This window comes from Poeciliopsis prolifica, unplaced genomic scaffold (genome assembly GCF_027474105.1).
Source record: "Poeciliopsis prolifica strain line A6 unplaced genomic scaffold, Auburn_PproV2 SCAFFOLD004, whole genome shotgun sequence".
Lineage (NCBI taxonomy): Eukaryota > Metazoa > Chordata > Actinopteri > Cyprinodontiformes > Poeciliidae > Poeciliopsis > Poeciliopsis prolifica.
In genome coordinates this window covers 1,306,346-1,331,392 of record NW_026562379.1, presented here as the reverse complement: position 1 = coordinate 1,331,392, position 25,047 = coordinate 1,306,346, and the positions used below count along the sequence as shown (strand labels likewise).

Below are 25,047 nucleotides of genomic sequence, written 5' to 3'. Positions count from 1 at the left end.
TAAAATTTTATCCACTGACATTTAATGTCAGAGTATGTAAGAAGCATAACAAAATAAGGTAATTTATTTACCATACTGACTGTTTAAGAAAGTAAAAAATTGTGCTGTTATTAATAACTTGGCTTACATTTTAAAAATTTTCTTCCAGAAAAATTCAACCAACCACCGTCTTTGTCCATCTGGCCACTACTGTCCATCTGGCAGTGGTCATCCTCTGCCTTGCCCTGTTGGCTCTCTCGCCATTTCTCAAGGACTAAAAGCAGCAGAAGAATGTCCGCCCTGCCCTCCCGGATTATATTGTGACAGTCCTGCAATGTCCGATCTCTCCAAAGCTTTGCCTTGTCGCGCTGGGTACAACTTCCTGACCTTTTTCAAATTTTAAAATAGTTGGTTTTCAATGTAATAGATGTAAATTTTATTATGTATGTGCTGTGTATTTGTAGGTCTGAGACATTTTTTTTATTAAAATAATCTCATACAAGTTATAAAATCACATTGGCACAGTTCAATAGATACAGTTAGCTTTTGACAGATAGTTATAAATTCTCCTTTTTGTTTTGTAAAGCTCTCAGAGTTTGAGGACCATGTGCTCAACCAGAGAGTTTTATTGTAGCCAAACCAATAATTGTAATGATCATCATTTGAAGGGCTTGGCATAGCCTGACAGCCATCTAGAAGTGTTTCGCTGGAGGGACACTTTCTCTACTTGGCTTTACTAATGGATGCTTCCAGTAATCTTTTATTTCATCTGAAGTTTGTTGTCTTTGTTTACGCCTACAGATATGTTTGTTTGAATGGAAGCTCAAGTCCCTCTCCGTCTGACGGCTCCCACGGCTACCCCTGCCCTGCTGGCTACAGCTGTCCTGTTGGCTCAGCAAGTGAAGTGCCCTGTGCAGCTGGCACTTACAGTCCTAGTCCTGGAGCAGCTCACTGCTTGGTCTGCCTCAGAGGAACCATGTGTCCCTCTTCAGCTACTCAAGAGCCCTCTACCTGCCCAGCCGGTAAAAACTCATTTTGAGTCAGCAGTATGAATTCTTGTGGTTTACTCCTTTGGGTACAGGTGCAATATGTTTCAGCCATCCAGCTCTTATTTCTCCACTTACAATGTATAATTCTTTCTTTTCTTAGGCCATTTTTGTCCTGCTGGGACAGTGGTGCCTGAGGCATGCCCTATAGGAACTTTTAATAACCAAACAGGAGCTCATTCGCTCTCCGCCTGCTTGCCGTGTCCTTCTGGAGTGTACTGTAGCTTACATGGAGCTTCTGCTCCGCAAGGTAAACACACACTAAGATGCTCACTGATTTTATTTCAAACCCATGTAGAAGTCTCATGATTTGACTTGCTAGAGGATATCAAGCTGTTATTATTGATGGGTTTTGTGTAGCTCCATGTTTGCAGGGCTACTTTTGCCAAGGTGGAGCTACAGTGCCAACACCTGAGAGCTCTGAAACCTTCCTGAGGAACGGTCTCTGTCCGGTAGGACACTATTGTCCAGCAGGGTCTCTCACCCCACTCCCGTGCCCTGCTGGGAGTATCCGCAATGCAACTGGTACATGCCTTTATTACAACACCATCTAAATTGAATTTCAAGAATATTTGTAGCCCTGAACTTTTTCTTTTCTTTTTAGTTTTTTTTTTAAACTTATTTATTATCAAACTTTTCTTTGAACAGATGCAATGGAAAAGTATCAGCATGTTTACACCCTTTAGGCAATTGTTAGTTTTTAATGTCCATATTATGAAAGTGGTATCTTGTTTCTACTATATAATCATTAAATTTTTCCTATTTTCTAATAAACTCACCCTCTAGAAATCTCAGCTTATATATCTTTGTTTTTATCAGAGATATTGCCTCCACAATGCACAGTCACTGATTGTCCCTGTTTATATTATATTCTTGTGATGGCTTTCTCACTTGTTGAAAGCCCTTTTTTATTTTATTTTTTTTAATTTCATTTTTTTTGCCAAGTATTCATCTTCTTTTTGTAATATGGCTTGTGTAAGACACCCCAAATAGAGTGTCCTACATGTTCCAAGTGTTTCTTATACTATTATTCTTTTCGAGTTTAACATATTTTACGCATTGAAGCTTTTCCAAACGTCAAATCAGTCCCACAATGAAACAGAGCTTGAGCAGTTTTGCAAAAAATTTTGACTCTGGATGTGAAAAGCTGTCTGAGCCATATCTCTAAAGGACTCGCAGCTGTTGTTGTAGTAAAATGTGGTTTAAAAATTGTGAGGTGTTTGGGGCACGTCCCTCTGGGGGAAGACCTAGAGGAAGACCCAGGACACGCTGGAGGAATTATGTTTCTCAGCTGGCTTGGGAAGGTCTTTGGATTCCCTTGGAGGAGCTGGCCCAAGTGGCGGGGCAGAGGGAAGTCTGGGCCTCTCTGCTTAATCTGCTGGCTTGACCCAACCCCGGATTAAATGGATGGATGGATTGGCTGATCGCAAACTTTCCTATCAAAATTCAACTAAAATTACTGTCTACAATAAATCCTTTTGTAGAGTACATTATGAAAAAGCTGGACATGCAATGAATTCAGTTGCCATCCTTAGTTCGAAGGCAGTTTAGAAATCTTTTTTGTGTCACTATGTGCATCAAGTATTTTTTTTCTGACTGTAGGAGGTGTTTCCATGGAAAGCTGCTCCACCTGTCCTGCTGGCCACTACTGCTCCTCTGAGGGCCTTGCTAGCCCCAGTGGTCCATGCTCTGCTGGTTTTTATTGTCCATTTGACTTCTCCTCAACTACTCCATATGCCTTCCTCTGCCCCAAGGTATGCTAATTTATGTACACTTCTATTTACGCTTCCGCATTTATTGTCCTCTTTTATGTCGTTGGATCTGAATACGCTGCGTCGTTCATTATTAATGCCCTGCTAAATTGGATGCGTCTCCTTGGATGTGCCTCTTATTGTGTTCTTTTTATCCCAGGGCCACTTTTGTCCTGTGGGAACAGCATTGGCCTTGCCGTGTCCTACTGGAGAGTACCAACCAAACCCGGGCTCTGAGAACTGTGTCCCATGCCGACCTGGATTCTTCTGCGAGGAGGCTGTGGTGGGAGACCCGTGGCCATGCCCTCCACACTCGTTTTGCCCTGCAGGTGGGATATGGAAAGTTTTGTTCGCAACAGGAGGTATGTAACAATTGTTTTACTGCTGTGACTTTTTCTTTAGGGACAATGGTGCCGCAGCCCTGCCCTAACGGGACGTACACCCATTCCAACCAGACTGGGTTACAGGAAGAGAAGGAGTGCTTGCCTTGCCCTCCAGGGACGTTCTGCAGGTACTCTGGAAACATCTTGCACCACGCGTTGCACGTGTCTCACTGTCACACACTATATTTAGACCTACACTCCTCTCACATTATTTGGCACATTTATAGCACCAACACATGATGCAAGGCAAGTTCTGACTTCATCTTTCACTTTATAGGTGGACATCAGGAAGCTATATCATCTTGAGAAATGTAGCTGAGCTTGTTATGCACTTGTATTTTAACTGATAAAAATTATGGAGTGAGAGAACAATGGTTCTAAGTACAATCCCTTTCATATTTTAGTACCTACCAATGATTTTGTGTGTTTGAGTTTGTCACATTTTCATAGGGCTGGTAAGATCCAGGGTGTTTGCGCTGCAGGATATTTGTGCATTTCTGGGAGTGCAGAGTTCACCCCTCAAGGGTCAATGTCTAACATGACCCACTGCCAGTGGGGTGTGCAGTGTGCTGGCCCATGCCCACCAGGTATTATGCATCTATAACAAGTTCCTCAATTTCTTTTGGTTCTTGAAGTTTCCAGTTATCAGTCTTAAAAGGAACATTTTTCTTTTTCTTTATTTAGGCTTTTATTGCCCTGAAGGTGCAGAACAGGCGCAGCTGTGTCCTGCAAACACAGTCAGGAGCTTTGCAGGGGCAACGAGTCTGAAGGACTGCTTACCCTGCCCTCCACAGTATTGGTGCAAACCTGGTAAGTGATGGCACACATGCTAGAAAAGTGGTTTAATTTACAATCAAAAATGTGATCAGAATTTACTGGAATTTTAGGCTAACAAAAAGAAGTGTGTACATTTAAAGTGGAATGAAATGGCTGTATGCATTACAAACCATGCTTGCAAATTAAATCTGAAAAGTGTAGAGGGGAGTTTTATAAAATTTTTTGGGGATTTGTCTGAAATGTTTGGGACAAGTAAAAAAAAGTTCTCCCATGGCATTGCATGGCAGGCACCTTTTGTTTTAAACCTCAAAATAACTGTGGCTTCCTACTACTGTTAATGCGGCTCATACCGCTGCATGCCCCCTCACAATAAATGTATCAAAACTATCTTTTTCTCTTAGGTTAATTCACTGCCTTGCTTGCTATAAATTAACATTAGCACGAACATTAGCATTTCACTGCCCCCATTAGCATTAGCATTAGTCTTTTCCCTAATAAAATTCAACAGCCACACACAGCGGTTTGCATGTAGATAACCACCCAATAATTAAGTTTTCTTATCTGACCAGATCAAGTTCCTCCACTTCTTCAGTGTCCTCTCCATCACTTGTGGCAAACTGACAATGGTAGTTCATATTCTATGGTAATTTTATAGTTGCTGTGAGCCTCTGGAAAGCTTCTCTAATTGCTGCTAGCCTAGCCAGTGAGATGAAGTTGGGGGGCTTTCGGTTGCCAGACTAGTAGCATTTTTTGCCTGATTGATTGAACAGTTCTCTGTGAGTTTCTGTTGGTCTATTCAATACATTCCCAATAAACCTAGTTAAAAAAATTCAAGGGGGAGGGCTGAATGCACTGCATCTACTTGCAATATTGATGCAGTATTGGTTGAATGCCTGTAAGAGGGACTTCATACGTCTTACTAGAACCATTCAAACTAAGCAGCAACATCAGTTGTTCCATGAAAGCATTTTTGGCTGATAGCTGTCTGGGGTTTCATTGTTTGCAGGAGATCCAGATGTTCATCTATGTCCGCCTGGCCATTACTGTGATGGTCTGCCCGGCAGTGACTTCAGTGGTGGTACCGGGCCCCGGCCATGTCCCATATTTACTTATCGAGGTTCCCCCGGAGCAGGCAGCAAGGGTGACTGCCTGCCCTGTCCTCCTGGTTCACACTGCAACACCACAGGTACCATGTAAAGACCCTTTAGCTAAAGTTTTAATCAAACATGCATATTACCACTTTGTTTTTACTTACCTTACTTATATCCTCTATCCTCTATGTTCTGTTAACAGTAACAAAGGGAAACTCACCTTGTTGTACTTTCATCTGGTGGACTTGAATTAGAATTTTTATATTTTAAATTCATTCACAGCAAATTTTCTGCAGTTATTTTCATATACTATAATATTTTTCCCTCGGCCACTGCCTGAGATAAGAGTGAAGGAAATACAATGTGAGGGGAAGCTCTGAATTTAAAACTTGTCACTTGAGGCCACAGAAATAAATGAGTTGTGGAGCTTCAGAGAAGAAAAAATCTTTCTAATCCCCTTTACAAAAGCTCAAGGCTTGAAACTAAACCCTATTGTAATTTCAGCTAATGGATAATGCTCAGCAGATAGTTTCCCTACCCATTCCTCTGCTGGTTTTAAACGACGTCCCTTTTTAAATAACAAGAAGCAAGGATATTCACGTTTGAAACAGTAATTTTAATATGTCTGAACCTTGAGGAGTATGTTACTTAATTTTAAGTTCTGTTGAATATGTGAGGTTGATGATGCTGCAATTTTATTCCTTCCTTGAGGGGTTTCACTTAAATTTAATGTTTTTTAATTCTCTCAAATTTAACAGCCAGGCAACTGCTGCAGTGGACATCCCCTCAAAATAGGCTGGTTGATGACAGGAGAAAAAAAATAAATTAAATGCAAATTTTACATAAAACATATTAAGTGTGACAGAAAAAAAGAAAGAAGAAATCTCTAAGGCGGCAAACACATTCCCACAGCTCTGCATGTTTGTAACAGTTTTCTCTTTTTTTATTTTATTTTTGCTTTTCACACTGGTGTTGGTTTTCCCTCCTGACAGAAAATTAACAATTTTAACGCGTGCCCGTCTGAAGCCTGTGCATATTGAACAAGGTTTGACTTGGGAATTACAGTTAAAAAAAACTTCCCTCTCATTGTAAGAAAACTAGATGAGTACAAAGGTAAAACGCCAATTTGGAGGAAAACAATCTTTCTTCAAAACAAATTCACAGGCTGGCCATTGTGGAGATCAATTTACGTCCCTATAGCCTCCCTCTGTCTTTTGGGTTTCTTTAGGACTTACAGAGTATACCAGTAGTCCTTGCCCACCTGGCTTCTGGTGCAGTGGGACTGGACCCCCCATCTTCTGCCCAGCAGGGACCAAGAGGCAGCTTCCTGGAGCCGCTGCACCCAACCAGTGTGAATCGTGTGCAGGGGGAACCTTCTGCCCAGACCCTCGCGTGACAGGAAAGCCCAACGTGGAAGGAATCCCCTGCAGGGCCTCGTATCAATGTCCTGTTGGTAGGCGTCTCTATAAATATTGACTTTCTAAACACATCCAGATGAGGTCCTGGTGTTGTAATGAGCTTTTGACTGCACTCCAGGTGCAGTTTCAGAGAAGTTATGCAGAGCTGGCTCGTTCTGTGGACCTCAGACTGCTGAGCCTCAAGTGTGTCCAAAAGGTTATATTTGTCCTGAGGGATCGTATTCGTATGACACCTCTAAACAAGTGTGAGTACATGAACGATCCATCAAACGGAAGTGTGTGTTCAGACCCAAAAGCATCCTATAATTTTGAATTAAAAAATCAGTTGTTAAAATGTGGACTTTGGTTGATTCTGCAAGGATTGGACGAAAGCTTTATAAATAAACGTTTTGCGTCACCCCACAGATGTCCATTTCCCTACTACTGCCCTGCCAACAGCTCTGCCATGAAATCCTGTTCTGGAGGATCAATGCCTGTCAGCACGAGCGCTCTCAGAGGATCACATAGCAGCAGCTGTAGCTTATGTGAAGGTGGCACTTATCGTCCATATCTTTCCCCGAGTCTGCAGTGCCTCCCATGTCCACCGGGATATTACTGCCCTGAAGGTGCTGAAATAAAGCAATTCTAAATAATTACTTTTTGAATTTCCAGAATTTTGATTTTTTTTTGTTGTTGTTGTTGTTGCCCAACTTCATAAAGGCACAGAAGATTACAAAACTAATCCCTGCCCTCATGGACACGTATGTGAGAAGGGATACGCCCAGCCAAAGTTCTGTCCACCAGGCACGTTTGGTAATCGGACCCGTGCAGAGAAAATGGGCGACTGTCACCCTTGTCCAGCCAACACATTTAACCACCTGCCTGCCCAGAAGGCTTGCTTTCCATGTGGCAGCTCCTCCTTCTCAACACCTGGTTTGTTAACAAAATAAATAATCTACTTTTTTTCCTACTTTTTACTTTATTGTGGCACGTTGTACATAAGGACAGTACTTTAAAATTGGATACAATACTTTTCTTGTTTAATTGAGAGACACTTTCAATCAAATTGTAAAATGTATATAAAAAAGTGAACTAAAGTTAAATTAGTTTTCACTTCAGTTCAGGCAAAATTGTCTCAGCAAGAATGAGACTTTAGCATCAGAACTGAAAGAAACTCTTGTAAACAATTTTTTTTTTTTTTTTAGTTTCTTGCTTGCTGTACATCTTTAAACAATTTTGTCATTAGGTTAACAGTTAATAGTTAAAAAAAGCAACTTCTGCTTTTGCTGGATTTCAAAATAAACTATCTGTACTTTATGTAATGAAACCAGCTATTTCTTTAAAATTGAAAAAGTTTAAATTTTATGATTTTACAGTATTTCTTTTTCCAAAACAATATTTTTAGGTTCCAGCTCATGCACCTGCATTGGGAAGAACCGGGCTTTCCAGTATTCTGATGGATCGTGTCTGTGCAGAACCGGTTTCATCTACTACAATGAGCTGGACGTTAAAAGATCTACTTCTGACAGTGAACTAGATTGCCAGCCTGAGGCCAGTAAAATCACATATAGTTTATGCTGAATATTTTATAAAGCTTACAGAAAATAGTGTTGACCAGATTACTTGCATTAAGGTCGATATTTTTGTGTTTAAATTTATTTATTGTTTTCTAAGGCTCCAAACAGAAGTGATGCAACAAAAAAGCAACATGATCGTGTTTGAAGCCAACTCAGATGTTAGTGTCTCTGATTTTTTTTGTGTATGTTTTTTTAGGTGAGCAGACGGTGCAGCACAGGAGAAATACGAGTAGCAGCATCCAGAGAGTGCGTCTCACCCTCCCTCCACTCCTGTAATATCACCTGTGGATCGCATGGAGGAATCCTGGATGTGGAGATGGGCATGTGAGTCTTATTAGTTTATATATCTTTTTCTGATTTAGTATTGATTTAGTTTGCCATGCAAAACCTACTCTAGCCCATGATGCCAAGGTTTGAAATTTTCATCTTGATATACCTGATATTTCCCTGTCTCCTGTCTTATCTGCGCCTGTCCCAGCTGCCGGTGTGAGCGATATGTGTCCGCAGAGGAGATTTGCAATACTTCTTGCCTCTTCAGGCTGCCTCAGCTGTCTGCCGAGCTCATGCAAAACGGCGACCTGCAGCTCAGCGTTAGAGAAAGAAACAGCAGGGTCTGGGCAAGGGTGAGAGAAAGCTGACAAAATGATGATCAGCTACACCTTAAAAGCACAGCAAATCATCCCATCCAGTCCAGTTACTTGCCATGCATAAATCTGTTATCCTACATGTGCATATAACTGAGAAGGATATGTGAAAGCTGCGACTGGGAGATAAAAATAGACACAATGCATTATCAGGATTGTAATGATAGAGCTGAGTAATTTTTCAGACTACATTGTTTGCTCCGAATACGAACTTTTTTGGAGAGCTCTGCACAACAAGTATTACTCCCAACTTATCATTTACCGGATTAAATCAATTGCAGTTTCAGACTTTTTTAATTTTTTTATTTGATTGTATCTGGAGAAATTATGAATTACAATTTCTTTTTGACAGAAAGAGAAACTTTCTGCACAAAATAGTTTCTTAGTCTGATCTGCACTAGATGTCTTAACATCTAGTGCAGATGTTAAGACATCTGCACTGCACATATTTTTTACAAGGCAAATCTAGCACTATTTATAGCTTGCAGAGAAGGTTTTGTATTACTGTCAGAGGTTATGATTCAGTATGTGGTTCCAAATACACAACTGAGAAAATAATATTGTCCAAGAAGTGATAATGAATTTTTATAGTCAGCCTTTTTATGACAACTGCAGGTGACATAGTTACTTTATTGTGCTGTAAAATGGCACCATTACCTGGAGAATAACACAATACCTCCTTTAAGCAAGTTGTTAGAAGAGACATTTAAAATAAAATATTTTGCTAGTCAACATGTCATAGCTCTGAAAATCTCCAGATGCCCAGGAGTCTTCCTGGTGAGATGTCCCAACTACACCGGATGACTCTTTTCTTTGGGAAAGATTTAAATTTTCTCTACTATCTTCCTGCAGATGACTTTTCTCCTCACCTGAAGCTAAGCTTAGCCACCCAGAAAAAGTTATTTTTAGCCACTTTCATCTGAGATATTTTTCTATCAGTCATGATCCATAGCCATAGGTGAAGTTTGGAACGATAGCAAAGGTTTTCACACCAAGACAGATCGGAGGATCGCCTGCATCACTGCAGACAAGCCCCAAGCTGTTTTTCCATGTACAACCATTTTCAAAATAAAATCTGGGCAACCAAACCTGCCATTGGATGTAATCTCAGCATTAAATATGGTGAGATTACTTTACAAACATGTCACAGCAAACATTCAGATAACTTTCAAACGTACATATGGTAAAACTAGTATTGTAGCACAGTGAGAAGAAAGCTGATGGTACCACTTCACACACACATTCTTATACACACTGATAAAATAGTACAAATATAGTTCCAGAAATACAGTTAAAGGTGCAGTCTTACAAATGATTAATCAGAAAGAGTACTATTAAATGATCTTTTTTCCCCTGAAAACCATATTTATAAAATTATTTCACTCATACTGTGACAAAGTGTTGCAGTGTCATTCCTGTGCAGTTGGTTTTCGCTTTCTACTTTCAGAAGATAGAAAATGTTTTGGGTCCTGATATCCACGCACAGACATCTGGAAGAGTACACTTAGTACAGTTTACCTCTGAAGGACTCTTTGGTTGGATTCCCCTCCAAAAAGATCTTGTCAATCTTTTCCTTTCAGGTAAGCACTGGTCAGAAGTTCACATACACTAATCATCAGCATGAATATCACAATTAGTCTTGGGCACTTTGTGATGTATTTGAACGATTAATTTTCCAGACAGGAATGATGGAAAAACATGCAATGTGAGTGAATTTGAAAGAAGTATTTATTTATTGTAGATATTCTTCTATCCAGTAATGGTCAACATTATACTTGCAGGTTAAATACATAATTCTCAGTGGGAATCTATGTACAAATTGTAAATATAAATTTATATATATATATATTCATAGAAATGATCTCCTCCCAGGTTCTGTTTTTGTAAACATTGAAGTTATTTATCTGCTTGAATTTTTCTTTAAAAAACCCAAGATCAGTTCAAAGTTTGTCATATTCATGAAGTGTTTCTTTTTTTAGAACCAATTAATATTGATATAAATAAAAGCTCTAGAAAGAGGAGAAACACTGAAGATGATGAGAATAAAGCTGATGCCCTTCCTCGGATCCCGAACCCTATCGCCTGCCTTTCCTTGGGTGACATGCTCGTTTTTCATCTTACCATCAACCACACTGGTATATTGTATTGTATTTTATTTATTTTAACAATCATGTGTCATAATGGTGAGATTACATATGTTTATGTTAGCTGTACCAATAATATTTTAACTTTATTTAAATCTTTAGCTCGCCCTCTAAGCCACTTCCCAGTGTACCAGAAGGACCACCTGTTCAACAGTAACCCAAGCTGGGACTTTGGAGCCTTCAGACATCTGCAGATCCTCATGAAGCAAACACAATTCAACTCTTCTATGTAGAGTCGACTCCACACAATTTTTAACTCTTTCGAATTACATTTTGCAAACTTATAAAAAAAAATCTTTTCTCCTCTCTCTCAGGTTTGCCCATGTCTTTTCAGAAGCAGGAAAGTATGTGTTTGTGGACAGTGTCGTCCCCGAGTGGAGCATTGTTGTGGTGGTCAGTGGGGAGGGGACAGAATGTGACACCAGGGCTGCTGCGTTTCAACCCATGACTCCAGGACACTTGGTCAAATACGGGATTGTAAAAAATCACCGCCTCAACCTTCTGCCTGACTGGGGACTCATTGTTGGCAAGCTGTTTTCATTTATTTTTTATGATTGACTTCATTGAGTAAGTGGTACAGGATTATTAAGCACTGGCTGTGTGCAGGGATCCTGAGTCTGCTGTTGGTCCTAGTTGTAGTCCTGACCACAACTGTGCTGGTTCTTCGGCCCAGCAAAGCGAAACTCGTTCCCCACTGGAAGATAAGACCAAAGTGGCGCAGCCTTGGAGAGCCTTTTTGCCCAGCTGAGTGTGTTTGCAGTAGAGAAAGGTGTGTTTGCGTTACAGATACGCTAAAGTACTACTCAGGGAGCTTTTTTAAAACTGCTTTTAAACTACATTATGGATATGTTTATTATCATTACACAAACACACAGCAGTGAACTTGGCAATAAAATGTTGTTGCTTGGCCACCAGAGTACAGAGAAAAAAAACAAAACAGAAATAAATGACAATTTATACACAGACACATTTATGCATATATTTACATACAAATGTTTCGGCTTCAGGTAAAGAAACAAAAAACAAAAAAGCCTTTTGCCATAACACGTTACAAATTAAAACAGTTTTATAACATGAGAAAAAAGATTACTGTTTTTGCATAACATAAATCTTCTTATTGCAGCTGTTTTATCTTGTTTTTATCTAAACAAGAGATATTTATATGACTGCATATTTAATATATTGCACAGATAATTAACAAATAATTCACATTTAACTGTCAAAGGAGCCAATATTGTCATAAGGTGAAACACACAGTTGAATGAGAGGTACAGGAGTTTCTTAATAACTTTCTGGGAGCGACGTTAATAATCTCACACAGCCTGTTTTCTGTTTACTGTTACTAATTGGACACATTTGTCTATTAACATTTTGTTTTCCCCTCTTACTAACTAATAACAAATACAGAATTAATTCTTTTTAATTCTATTATTCTGTACAATCCCTGCTCATTGTTTATTACCCACCATTCAGTTTGAGGTTCTTTTGTTGGTTCCAAATTATAGATTAGGCCAAGATTCTTCACTTATAAGCTGTTTTCATGGTTACACTATTAAGATAATATGCAAATCAAAATGGAGGTCAGAAACCTCTGGAAGTTGAGTTGTTTCATCAGGTAGAGAGAAACAGAGGGTTTTAACCCTGTGGTGTCCAAAATCAGTCCTCAAGGGCCATTACATGTTTTAGCTCCTTTTCTGGTTCAACGCGCATTGATTAAATGATGGTTTATAAGCAGGCTTCTGCACCGTTACCTGCTGAGGAAGTATCTGGACCATTTGAATCACCAATGTTGAAACAGAGACATTTGCAAAACTGCCAGGACACCCGACCTTAAGGACACCTGTGATTTAGGATTTTTTCTTGCCAAGAAACACAATTATGTCTGTGCCTCTCCGGCTGATTATGTTGTGATAACTGCCTCTGAATTGGCTGAATCTTCTTAGTGTAAGCAAGCTTATCATAGTGTCACTAGCATATTAATGAGCTTGCAAGATGCTCTGTGAATGCATAAAATGGAAGTTGATTAACGGTAACAGGTTCAAAGTAGACAGATCTGTTCAGCATTTCTCTGCACAATGTTTTTCAGGACAAAATTTGCTCTACATTACATACAAGAGTGGTTATGGTAATTACATTCGAAAAGATAAACTTGTACACAGTTGTTACTTAGCACAATTTTTTTCAAGCATTTTTCTGCTGATAGTCCAAGAAATAAGCTCAGAAAATAAGACACTTATAGTTAGCTACAGACTTTCCTTCCTTCCTTGCTTCCTTCTGACTGTACTCCATATATTCTGGAAAATAAAATCAGCTTCTGAATGAGCTTATAAGAACTATTTAAATCCCCCTATTGCTAACTTTGAGAATTTACTATATTTAAAAGGAATTGTGACTAAAACACTTCAGCATCTGACAAAACTGGTATTGGCAGGTCAAGCTTAGATTGTGATCGGATAGAGAACTGCAATTGGTGCACCTGTAGTCATATAATCCTTAATGAAAACATTTTGTGAGAGATTTTCAGAAATCTCTCCTTTACTGATGTGTTTTAGCATAACTGTCCAGAGTCAAGGCGGCGTTCTTGCCAGTCGAGGTGAAGGTGAGGGAGCAGAAGCTGAGGAATCTGCAGTCATAAAGGGAGGTAAGCTTTTGTACTGAAACCTTTTTCATACAAAACCATTTAATTCTTTCCCTACTATTTCTTTAAGACTGCAGTAGGTGAGCTTAATAAAAAATATTTTTGGTGCATATGCTTACTATCTGACATGTTCATACCAGGCTCCACTGTGGGGAAAGAGCTGTAATGATGCGGAGAGCAAGGAGGAGGGTGTGAGCGGCACAAACAGCGATTGGTTCGTTTAAACCCTCCTCCTGGCTCTGATTGGTTGTTTCTGACCAGGAGCCGGTGTATTTCTGCAGATGGCAGTAGGACCTCAGGGAGGAGACAGAGGAGCTTGATTTTCTACCCTACAGATTATCTGTCTCATATTACACTGTCAGGACAAAGTGTTAATTTTACTTATTATGTAAAATCATATTTTAATTAAAAAGTTACCTTTTTCACTCTTTAAGACTAAAATGTCTTTTAAAAAAGTATTTTAGTCTTTAAGGGTCTCGAGGAGGATTATCAAACAAAAAGAAAAATGAGTTATTTTGATTAATTTCTATTTCAATTAAGAGTCGTCTGAAACACTTCACTAACTTTTCCTTCTAACTTTTCCTTGTGTTTGTTCTCTGCATGTTTAATCATTTGCTATTATGCTCTGCTGACCCTAATGTTACTCAGTTAGTGCATATTGCATTATTCATTCAGCTTCATAGGATGTTATGATGAGATCATCATCCATGACAGCTTCTGGTTAGCAGCCTACTCTGAATTAGATAGACAATAAAGAAAATAATGGGTAATGTTAGACAGTAATGAGTTGTGCTTATATCATTTATATAAAGAGAAAGAGAGAAAGAGAGAGAGAGAGAGAGAGAGAGAGAGAGAGACAGAGAGAGAGAAGAAGAGAGAGAGAGAGCCCAGCAAAGTTTTTACTTCAAGATACAGCCGTACATGAAAACCATTTCACAATTACTGATGATTAATTGTCTCATTTAGGAAGTGTGTCAGGTTGCCTGGATCTGGAGGAGTTTAATGTGAAGACTCTTTATGACAAACTAGAGGACCAGAACCTCCACATCGCCGCCCAGCTGGCCAGACATCGCAAAGACATGCAGGAATTTTATAGAAATATATGCCAGCAGGCTGAATCACTGAAGGTTCAGTGGCTCATTTTTGTTTTTAGCAAATAGGTGGACTTGCACTCAAAATATATTGGAGGAATGAAGAAAACTGTACATTTTGTTTCAGGATGTGTTTGAAAATATGGATAGTAAAAACCTGAGTCTCCTTAAAAAGATTCTAGTCCATAATGTGAGGAAGGATGTGTTATCACACACACATATCGGAGAGGGAGACAACCAAGGTGAGAATAAATGCACGTATTAAATAATTAGTTAAGCTACATAAATCCAAAAATATGATAGCTTTTTTTGAAAGCATAATATAATGTTATGGTCAAAGAAAGATAAATGATGTACTTTGCTATTCATAAAAGTAGATGGACCCATTAATAACAAAATAGAAGCTGCAAGTAGAAATTATACTTATTATTCCCATTATGTCGGTCTTCTGAGGAAGCTTCTGGATAATAAGGGAAAAAAATAGATAAAATCTTGTTAAATTAGTGTTTTGTAATTTCATTCAATATCAGGTGAAGGGATGGACGAACAGATGGACAGATTGTTTGCTGATGCCTTTTACTGCAGTTCTGGCTGCTGCTCTGAAAACATGGGCAGTCTCTTTGTGTAAAATATGAACAACACTTCAGTGCAGTTTTGAGGTTACTGGAAGCTTCACCGCAGCACATCTCAGCATTCGACCATCTGTTGTGTGTAATCACCGCAGTCCCTTCTGTCTTTCTCTAATTCAGTCTGAGACTGAGGACTGAAAACCTGAAGATCAAAACACACTCTGTTTTAGAAGAATTTATTATTAAAAATAAGAAACAAATTCAATAGAAAATAAAAATATATATGCTCTATGATATTCAAAATCCTGTCTATCATATTGAGTCTATTTTTTCGACTCAATTGGCAGCATTTTGCCAGGTCTCTGTGTGTCCCAGTGGTTCTGCTCAGTGGATAGTAATGTCAGAAAAATGGAGAACTTCCACATTTTTTCAATACATTTCAACTCAACAGCTAAATGCTTGTAGCTTGGATCGTTTAGAGTAAATTCAAACTTCAGGACACTTAATACTTGTGAACTAGGTTGTTTGAATTAAAACTACAATCATAAATGTATGTGGTGCATCATCATCATCAAGCAGCTGGCCTACTGATGTTTTCACAGAAACTATTAATAAAATGCTGAGCGTAACACATCAAATTAATAAACAAGAATAATGAATTGAAGAAAATGCTTTTATTAGTGAAACAATGAATGCTTGTCCAGATTTGGGAGGAACTTGTTATAATTAGACAACTCTAGTAAAAAAAAAAAAAAATACTCTAGCAAACCAGAGTAAAAGTTAATCAATATTTTCCTCACCACTGGTTTCCCAAAAATACAATTCCTCCTTCTCCTTTCTAGTCTTTAATTACATACAAAACAGTTTAATTATTTCTCTGATTACCTTGATGATCATTATATTATATTATATTATATTATGTTTATATTATATCATATTATATTGGATATGGATGGATGGAGAGACAATCCAGTATATGTCAAACAAAATCACTATTTTCACTTTATCAAGTATTCACAGAGATAATTCAGTTCATGTGATTGAAATAACATAAAATTAACAACATTTCATTGTAAAAATGACAACAGTAGTTTTTGTGAGATTGCTTTTCATTTGCTTTTAGATGTCATTCTTCAGCACCAGTGGATTCATTTAGCCACATTTTGTTTGCAATGTTTATAAGTTCATTCAGATTTATTTCTAGCTTAAGGTCCTGTTGTTCAAATTGAGAATGTATGTTTTTTTAACACTGCTCTAAAAATGATTTTCCTTACCATTTTAACCATTTTGCTTTAAGAGCCAAACATTTTTAAAATGCCTTGTGTATATTCTGTATATTTTCATGAACGCAGACATTTCCACCAGCCAAGCTGAGGCCTCTGTGTCTTTACTGGGAGCTGTTCTTAGATCAGTCGAAGGTCTTTTATGCAAGCTGACAGCAGAAGCTTGGCAGAACCAGGATCTGCGTGGTCTTCCATATTGTCATGGTTCAAGAGAGTCTGAGGCTCAGGTTGTATATATGCAACCTGGTAACACCAATATGTGTTTTACACAGGTAATATAGAAACATTTGCCAATTGCTTCAAGCATATGTTGAGAATGCAAAAACTGTATCCCCTTTTTGTTTGCTTTCCCCAGAGCTCATCAATGTCTATGAATAAAGGAGAAGCTATTTATCATGAGACAGGTCAGAAACAAATCTTTAAAAGTTGAGTTTTTTTATTTTTTTTTTCTATTAAATAAGTCAGAATGCTTGGGCTAAGATGCCGTTTCTCTGTTCTCCAGGCTGCGCACAGACAGCTGCTCCTTGTTTCAGTGAAGACAATCTATCCAAATTGGTCACCGTGTCTCCTTTGTTCAAAACTCTGCAGGAGATTCAGCAGTCTTTACAACAGCTTACCGCAGATGAGTCACATAAGCATTCCCATGAAGGTGCAAAAATAAAACAGTCTTTTAGCTTTAAAGTAAAATTCACAATGAACTACGTACAGTGTCTTGCAAAAGCAAAAAACTTCACATTCTTATCAGTGAGAACTTTTATTTAATAAACCAATGCAAAATAGTGAATTGTTGTAAAATACTTTCAACTTTGTAGGACCACCATTTTCTGTATTTATAGATGCAAATCTTTAAGGTTACATGTTCTCTTGCTTTGCAAATCTACTGAATGAATCTTGTCCCCTTTATTTTTTACAAAGTAGGTTAAGATCAGGAAGAATGTCTTGGGAATTAATGTAAAGATCAATTATAGCACATGAATACCCTTAAGTCTAAACTATTTCAACAACATCCCATTACTCTGCTTCAGAATGGGGATGACTTGTGCAATCAAAATTTATTTTTTGTCTTCACACCATGTTTTTACACATTGGCTTATGAAAACTGACAAAACAGGACTTCACATGGCTTTCTTTGACTCTTCCTTAGACCTGAGATTTTCACAATAACAGTTATCCTGTTGACAAATTCTTCCATCTGAGTTACCATGGAACTCATGTTAACTCATCTTTTCTGATAGTAGCTCTGCTATAGTTTTATAATGTTAACCTGCACTAAAGTGCACCACAAAGTTATCACTGACACCACCAGTCTTCGTGAAAGTGTTTATTCACTAATGTTCCCCAGCAGACCTCTGAGACCCTCACAGAATATGTTTAAATGTTATATTTCCACAGAGATGAAATTTCACATAATAGGAGCCTGTTTGCTATATCTTCCTTTTGGGGAGATGACATCTCTGGAGGACGTTTGTCCTTGGGCAAGGCAGTTCATCCACCTTGCCTGCTGTTGGTGGTCAGAGCGCTCAGTGGTGCTGATTGTATGGCAGCCTTGATCCTGTCGGTCTGCCGACAGGATCCAGAATGAATGGAGGAATGGCTGGATGTAATGGACAGTGATTTTAAAGCGCTATGCAAGGACAGGCCATTTACCATTCTGAAGGGCATTGGTGGCACTTAGTTGTTTCAGGGAAGAGTTGAATTGAAAAAGAATGCTAATTAGATTATTTGGAACGAAGTTTTTAAAAATAAGAAACCCACAAGTCATTTTTCTTCCATGTGAAAATGATGTACTACTTTTACTGAACCTGATGAATGTATTTAATGCAAGTTTGTGGCTGGCATGTAACAAAAGATGGGAAACGAGGGCTTGAATACTTTTGTGAGGCACTGTATCATAAATTCCAGTGGATCAACTTCTGATTCACCGTTTCTCTGTTTTAGCAGAAACGGGGCCTTCGTTCCAAGAGAACCACAAAGGACGTCTAATTCCAACTGCACTGGACAGCCTGTCTCCACAGTATTCGGCAGTTTACCTTTTTGGTTGTCATGTGGTGCAGTGGCTTGCAGATTCCTCCATGTTCCCCTCTGTGCTTCTTTTACTGGCAAAGTCGATTCCGTTTTGCTCATCTTCCTCTAATGAGAATCCCCTGGCTCATTTCACTGGGGACTTCTATTTTGATTCAACCAATCAAATCCTTTATCTGTCGGAGGCAAAGCTTCAGCATGTGGGACACTTTATTGCTGTCATTCTGCTGTCCATGGCCCACATAGCAGTAGGTAATAAAAAAAAAAAGCAAAAGAGAGTCCTGAATGTCATGCATAACATTATAGGCTGGGCAATCATTTTTGAGCAGTAACTATGTAATCTTCTTCGGCAGCAGAAAGATTAATTTTTGTTGTTGTTGTTTTATCCAGGATCCAAACCCCAGAGGTTTCTGCAAGCTCTGCATGAAGCCATTTCAGCTGTAAGCCTTCAGCTGTTCAACCTTTCTTTTAAATGGAGCCCAGCAGAGGTGTGTGAGAGCAACCTGAAGCTCACTCATCATCCTCACACAGTTTGAAATGTAGGCTGATGACTTTTTATTGCTTCTTTTTGCAGCCTAATTTTGATGCATTAGGTGGGCGGCACGGGGCATTAGTGGAGCAATTTCTCAATATCAGAGTTCCCTCTGAAGCACGCTTCACTGAGCCCCTATTAGCTAGAAGGTTGGTGTGAAAAACTAAAAATTACAGCAGAGAATGTTGGATGCATTTATTATAAGTAACTTTTCTCCTCTTCTTCGACTTTAGACTTGAGAAATATAAGTATTTTAAGCTGGAAGATCTTATCTGCAACCTCAAACAAAGATCAACTCCAAATACAGGTATGGCAGCTTTTAATGTGCAAGTTATTTTGTAGGCTTATTGTTTTCTTTACACTTTAGAAAAGACAAGTGCAATATAAGGCATGCAAAGAACTTGCAAAGGACTTCGAAAATACAACATTTACAATTTTCAAACATTTGTGTTTTATATTCTATCATGATATCTGCCATAATAATTATACATATTAAGGCTATTAACAGGTCAGTTAAATTCAGAATAGGGAATATAGTTTAAAAATGCACAACACAGTCCATCTGCGGTCTGCAATTTTTTTTATCTATTGCTTTAATAAAAGAAGGTAAACCTAATTGTAGACTTTGTAAAGGTCAGCAAATAGAGCATGATCTTAACAGAACAGAAAAAATCTACAAAACAGCTGCTGAGAGACAGATTTGTTTTTTTTTTATTCCTCTTCAGTGGTAAACTTGCCACTAGCACACAGCTAGTGGCATAATAAACCTCGTCTGCTGCTAGCTCTGAGAAATTAGCTCTGCCTCTTCAGGTTTTTGTCTAAAACTAATTAATGAATTTAGTGGTACATAGTAGAACAAATTAAGTATAGACTTGATCAAATATTTTTTAAATATGTCTTTTGTCATTAGGATGATGCTGCTCATAAAATAACAGTATCGATTATTTCATAAAACTACATTTTTATACCTGAATAATCCTTCAGAGCGCTGCACACTTTAGTAATGTCTACTAGCAACGAATAATCAGTCATTAGTAATTACTACTAACTAGTAATTACTAATCTATGGCAGAGAGAACCGAGGCATGCATGCTCATGCAGAAGCCAACTCTGCACAATAAAGCCAGAATTCAAACCCTTGACTTTATGACAACACACCAAGCTGGTGTGAAGGATGTGTTTTTTATGCATTTGCTAAGTATAAAGAAACCAAAAAATGGAGAGAGGACATTAAATTGGTGTGTTTTTTTATAATTACATCACTAGGAATAAGCAATGCTTTGTTGCTTTAAATAAAAGCAATAAAATTGTGTCATGTATTTCAGTTTTTTATTTTTTCCATTTGCCTTCAACAGTCTACAAAAAAACAAAACGAAAACAAACTATCCTTAAGTCTACTTGGAAAAACTACACTGTGAATGGTCAATTCAAACTTTATTACACTTGAAGTTACTGTTTTAGGTCTTCAGATCATAATCTATTTTGGGTCCAGAGAGTGAAACAATTAAGTTCCATTAATCTGCTAGAATAATGCACCTCATAGATAAATGGATGAATTCATTTGCCATATCAGACTCTCTTTTTCTCATTTCTCCACTTCCACAAGCTATAAACATCATTAAACAATTGTGGGGTTTGGAGAGAAAGTCAATTATTGCCTCCCTAATGAGTTTAGAGAGCTTTTGTTTATGAGAAATGACCCAATATCTCTGTACCAGTGAATGCTGAAGGAGTGCACACAGGGGCCATTGTGCTAGAAAAGCAACCACATACAGCACTGTTTATTAAATGCTTATGTCATTATTTCCTTTTTTTATATAACTTTAAGTGCATGGTTTAATTTCCTCAGGTTTACCACCAAATGGGACACCAGTGCAGGTGACGACACTACTTGGCATAAATGGTTGGAAGAAAAGATGCTTTCCTTTCTGCCTTGCATAACATGATCCCTTTTCCCCAGATGTCATGTGTAGAGGAAGAAATTGACCGCATGAGTGAATCTTTCCTGCAGCTAAGCATGCAGATGCAGAGGAGATCTCAAATAAGCTCAAAGGAGAGCGAGAACGGTGCTTCAGAAAAGGCGGTAATTAGAATAATTTGTTACATATTTAAAATTCTAAAAATATATGATTGTTACATTACTGTTTAAATTGCATGATGTGTTATCCCACTCATGCGTGATTTCTTTCTGTCTTATTTCCTGTGGTTGTTTTGAAGTTTTTGTCACATATTATGTTTTTTTTATTCCTTACAGCCAAAAATGTTTAAATTCCCTGAATTTTTTCGGTGTTTTATCTTTACAGTCACAAACCACCTTTTAATAAACTCGTTATAGAAAAGGACACCAGTCACATTGTAAGGCAGTTTTATCCCTAAGCAGCTCATGATCACTGTATTTAAACATTTGTTTTGCTTTCATGGATCAGAAATAACAGTCCCAGCAATGTTTTAAGTTTTGGGGATTTGGAGTTTGTTATTGTCATGTTCATTAAAAATTCTCGAGAAGATTAAAAGAACAATTTAGAATAATATTCTTGTTGAACCTGTTAGTTTGGGTGAACAATATTTTTTTTAGTAGATTTGCTCAACTCTTTTCATTTCCAGATGATGACTAAACAAATCTGAGATGGGATATAGTGACTTGGATTATCGTTTCATAACCCTGCTTTGAACTTCACTGGTCCTTTGTCCCGGATCTGTTTGTGTTCTTTGGATTTCATGATGCTATTAATAGACCTCGTAGCTTTTTATACTGAAATTTAAGCTATTTTATCTCGTTAAATTACACATTGTACTGGATTTGACTCATGTATGAAAGCAAAATGGACCGAATACAAATGTACATCACACACCTTTTAGTTCTTCACTCAACTTTATAACAAAATAATTGTAACATGACAAATTTTGAAAAGGTTCAGAGAGTTGACTATTTTGCTAGACGCTAAACAAATAAAAGACACATTGCATTGATATAATCGCATTAATGGAAATGATTACCTAAACAAATCCCTCCTTCATGTTGATGTAAATGTGCTCCAAGTCATTCTTGACATAGAAGATAAAAGCTCACATTAGGATGCATAAGTATGATGGATGAATGAGTGATCTATTTTTGCAGAGGGAAACATCGGCAAGCACGCCAAGCCTGAGTCGTAACGGAACAATCCTGTTGGAGCTGAAGAGATGTTATGTGTCACAGCGACTCAACGAGCTGCAAACCACATTAAACCAAATGAGACGTTGTCAGCTGCGTGATGACGAGCCGAGAGACGGAACAAAAGGCAGCGAGGAAAGTGACGATGGCTCCGATCAGCACAGAGAAAAGGAGCATGATCCTGCCACGGATTGCCGCGGTCCTCCAGACCACCTGCGGAGCGCCGCTCTTTCGGCTGGTCAGAAACTCAGCCCACGCAGCCCAGAGAGCAGCGGTCTATTAAATGATAAAGCGGAGAGTTATATTTCCGACCAGCTCTGTTCAGACCAAGAATCCTGACATTTTAATGGATCAAACTTTCCAGCGCACCAAAGATCAACTCCATTAAAAAAAATCCCCCAGGAAATTTAAAGCCTAATAGACAAACCTAAAGGAAAATAGAAAAGGACACAAAACTATTACAAACATATATTTGATGCTTTTCTTTTCATTCAGATGGCAATAACATATTCTTTTTCCAGAAACTTCTTTTTCTGTACTATTTGGCCTCTAATAGCTTTGAGCTAATATTGTACAAGATAATGCATTTGTCTGCGACAGTGTGATTCCAGTGACCTCAGTCTTACCATGCTGCAGCCTGAAAGCAGTTCAGCTGTGCCCTGTTCATTACCACTGATAACAGACAGGAATATATTCTGGCAACAAGCCGCAGCATGACACAACCTGTAACATTATCCAGATAGCGTCTCTGTCAGGAGTTAATAAAGGATTATTGCCTTTAGAACAACTTATGTTAATTATAAAAATCTAATTATTATAAACTAAAACTCAATTGCTTTTTTTTTCTCTCCAGATAACAATAACAAAAGTTAGGATATTACTTGCTGTCGTTCAGTGGTGAACTTGCTTGTTTGCTTTGGATCATTGTATTGCTGCAAAACCAACATAATGCAATCTCAGCTTGAGATTGACCTCAAGGTCTCAAACTGGAAGGCTGGAAATTTCTGTTACAGAACCAAATATGATAGTTTCCAAAAATTATCCTCCAACTCCTTTAAAAGCAAAGCTGCTCCACACTATTACATACCCACCTCTATGTTTGGCCAGCTTTATATATGTCTATATAAGCTGACATTGTTTTAGTTTAATGTCAGACTTAATGGATGCGCAAATGTTCCAAAATGTTATTCCTTTGTCACATGGATACACAGAATTTTTTTTTTTTTTTGAAAGTCTTGAGGTTTTGTGGAGTTTTTTTGTACAGAAGTAATTTGCCCACTTGAAAATCTTCTCTATATGTTTACAGTGTTTCAGATGTTTCAATTTAACTTTTAACTCAAAACTTATTCTATCTACTCAGTGCACAACCCAACAGTTGGTTATTTTTAGATGAGTTGCTAACACGCTGATGGAGTAATTTTGTCCAGTCTACCACTTTTGGGTTCCATTTTGGTTTTCCTTTGTTGATAACAGTTCTCCCTGTGGTTTGCTGGATTCCCGCAGCCTTAGAAACGTCTTTGTGACCCTCTCCACAACATGAGGGCCAGTCAGAGGAGAAACCTTAGCTTCACAACTGCTGCTTTCTTCTGGACCAGCGCTTTATCTGACACACAGGGTTCTGGGTCTTATAATAGAAAGTCAGTATTCCTTTCGGGGGGGCTGTGAGCCAAATCAGAAGGTCAGATGGAACAAGTCTTCACTTAATATCAGTGTTAGCTTTCAGCTCCATGCCAAGTCCCCCTTGTAGAATCCAGCAATGCCCCGCAGCTATGCGTGGGTGCTTGTATGTGAGGTGTTGTTTAGTGACTGACCCGAGATTATGTGCTTATCAGTTAGATTAGCTTCTTTTGCCACTGATCTGACCTGCACGTCTGCTTCACAATGGCACAGACATACAGACAAACTGCTGGAGGAGCCTGTGTGTGTAAATCTGTGGGATGTTTTGCAGTTGCACCACATTACACTTGCTCTAGTTGTTTAGATCACAGCACATGGGTTATTTCGGGAAGATTAACTTCATGCGACATCTGTGTGGGTATGTTTCCATACATGCTATGTTTTCAATGGGCTGCAACTGCGCTCCCTTTTAATTTTTCCCTCAATCAAGTCACGGTAACTAATCAAGTGCATGCAGACATAATCTGTTTGTTCATTGGCTTGAAAACATTTTCTGAGTGAACCACTGCTGCTACTTTATTCATAAAGCACTACAAGGCACCAGCAGCTGCGACAAAGTGTTGTACAGATGAAATCAAAGAACATTCGAAATATGGAAAGGCCAAAAGGAAAAAAAGACAATAAAATCAAACATATGTTTGCTCAAGATTTAGGTTAAATGTATGATTAATTGAGACAAGAAAACAAAATGTATCTTTAGTCTTGCACAAAATGCACATTATATTTCACCCACAAACAAATTTCTTTTGAGATTCTAAGTGAATGACTGTGAAGAAGAATGAAAATGATAAATGTTGTTTACATTTTAAGTACATTTTTATTCAGCCTCTTCTATTCTGGTGTAAAGAAAAAAATAATGTCCTCAAAAATCACCTAATTACTAAACAAAGTTCACAATATTAGTGCCTAACTATGAACACACAATGTCATAATGATACATGCCGGCATCATGCAGTGGAGATGCTCGCCTTCCACAGGGACAGGAAAACTAGTCTGAACTGATGGAAACATGGATTAAAGCTAAATATATGGCAACCCTGCAGGAAAACAGCAGATGCAACAAGACACTATTAAAATTAGTGACTGTAACATGACAAAATATTGTACAGTACACTGGGTATGATTATGCTTGTGAGACACGCTCTTCAGACAAAGTACAACAAAATGGTTAATTGTGCCGAAAGATGAGATGTATGGCTCTAAAAGCTGGAGGTTTTTCCAGTAAGACACACATGAGGTTTACATCTCTATTTCCATCATGTTTTGATCCATGACTGCCTGCTGTAATCATG

General features: G+C 38.3%; 2 protein-coding genes across 2 annotated transcripts; both read left to right on the top strand.

Annotated features, from left to right (window-relative positions):
* The first annotated feature begins 1,239 nt into the window (after nt 1-1,239).
* LOC129358850 (multiple epidermal growth factor-like domains protein 6) lies at nt 1,240-7,073 on the top strand. Its single transcript, XM_055028069.1, has 11 exons — nt 1,240-1,275; nt 1,386-1,550; nt 2,628-2,779; nt 2,937-3,105; nt 3,179-3,287; nt 3,610-3,746; nt 3,862-3,969; nt 4,943-5,122; nt 6,256-6,480; nt 6,564-6,690; nt 6,851-7,073. The coding sequence occupies exons 3-11, from the start codon at nt 2,639-2,641 to the stop codon at nt 7,071-7,073; spliced, it is 1,419 nt and encodes a 472-aa protein (XP_054884044.1). The 5' UTR covers nt 1,240-1,275; nt 1,386-1,550; nt 2,628-2,638.
* Nucleotides 7,074-8,303: 1,230 nt separating this feature from the next.
* On the top strand, nt 8,304-22,518 carry si:ch211-286b4.4 (uncharacterized). The gene is made up of 20 exons (XM_055028329.1): nt 8,304-8,325; nt 8,480-8,624; nt 10,093-10,225; nt 10,625-10,780; nt 10,892-11,018; nt 11,104-11,315; nt 11,396-11,558; nt 13,342-13,430; nt 14,394-14,554; nt 14,646-14,760; nt 16,440-16,642; nt 16,726-16,774; nt 16,873-17,019; nt 18,312-18,644; nt 18,783-18,880; nt 18,967-19,073; nt 19,158-19,231; nt 20,774-20,802; nt 20,885-21,007; nt 22,043-22,518. The coding sequence occupies exons 1-20, from the start codon at nt 8,318-8,320 to the stop codon at nt 22,415-22,417; spliced, it is 2,847 nt and encodes a 948-aa protein (XP_054884304.1). The 5' UTR covers nt 8,304-8,317; the 3' UTR covers nt 22,418-22,518.
* The last annotated feature ends 2,529 nt before the right edge of the window (nt 22,519-25,047 follow it).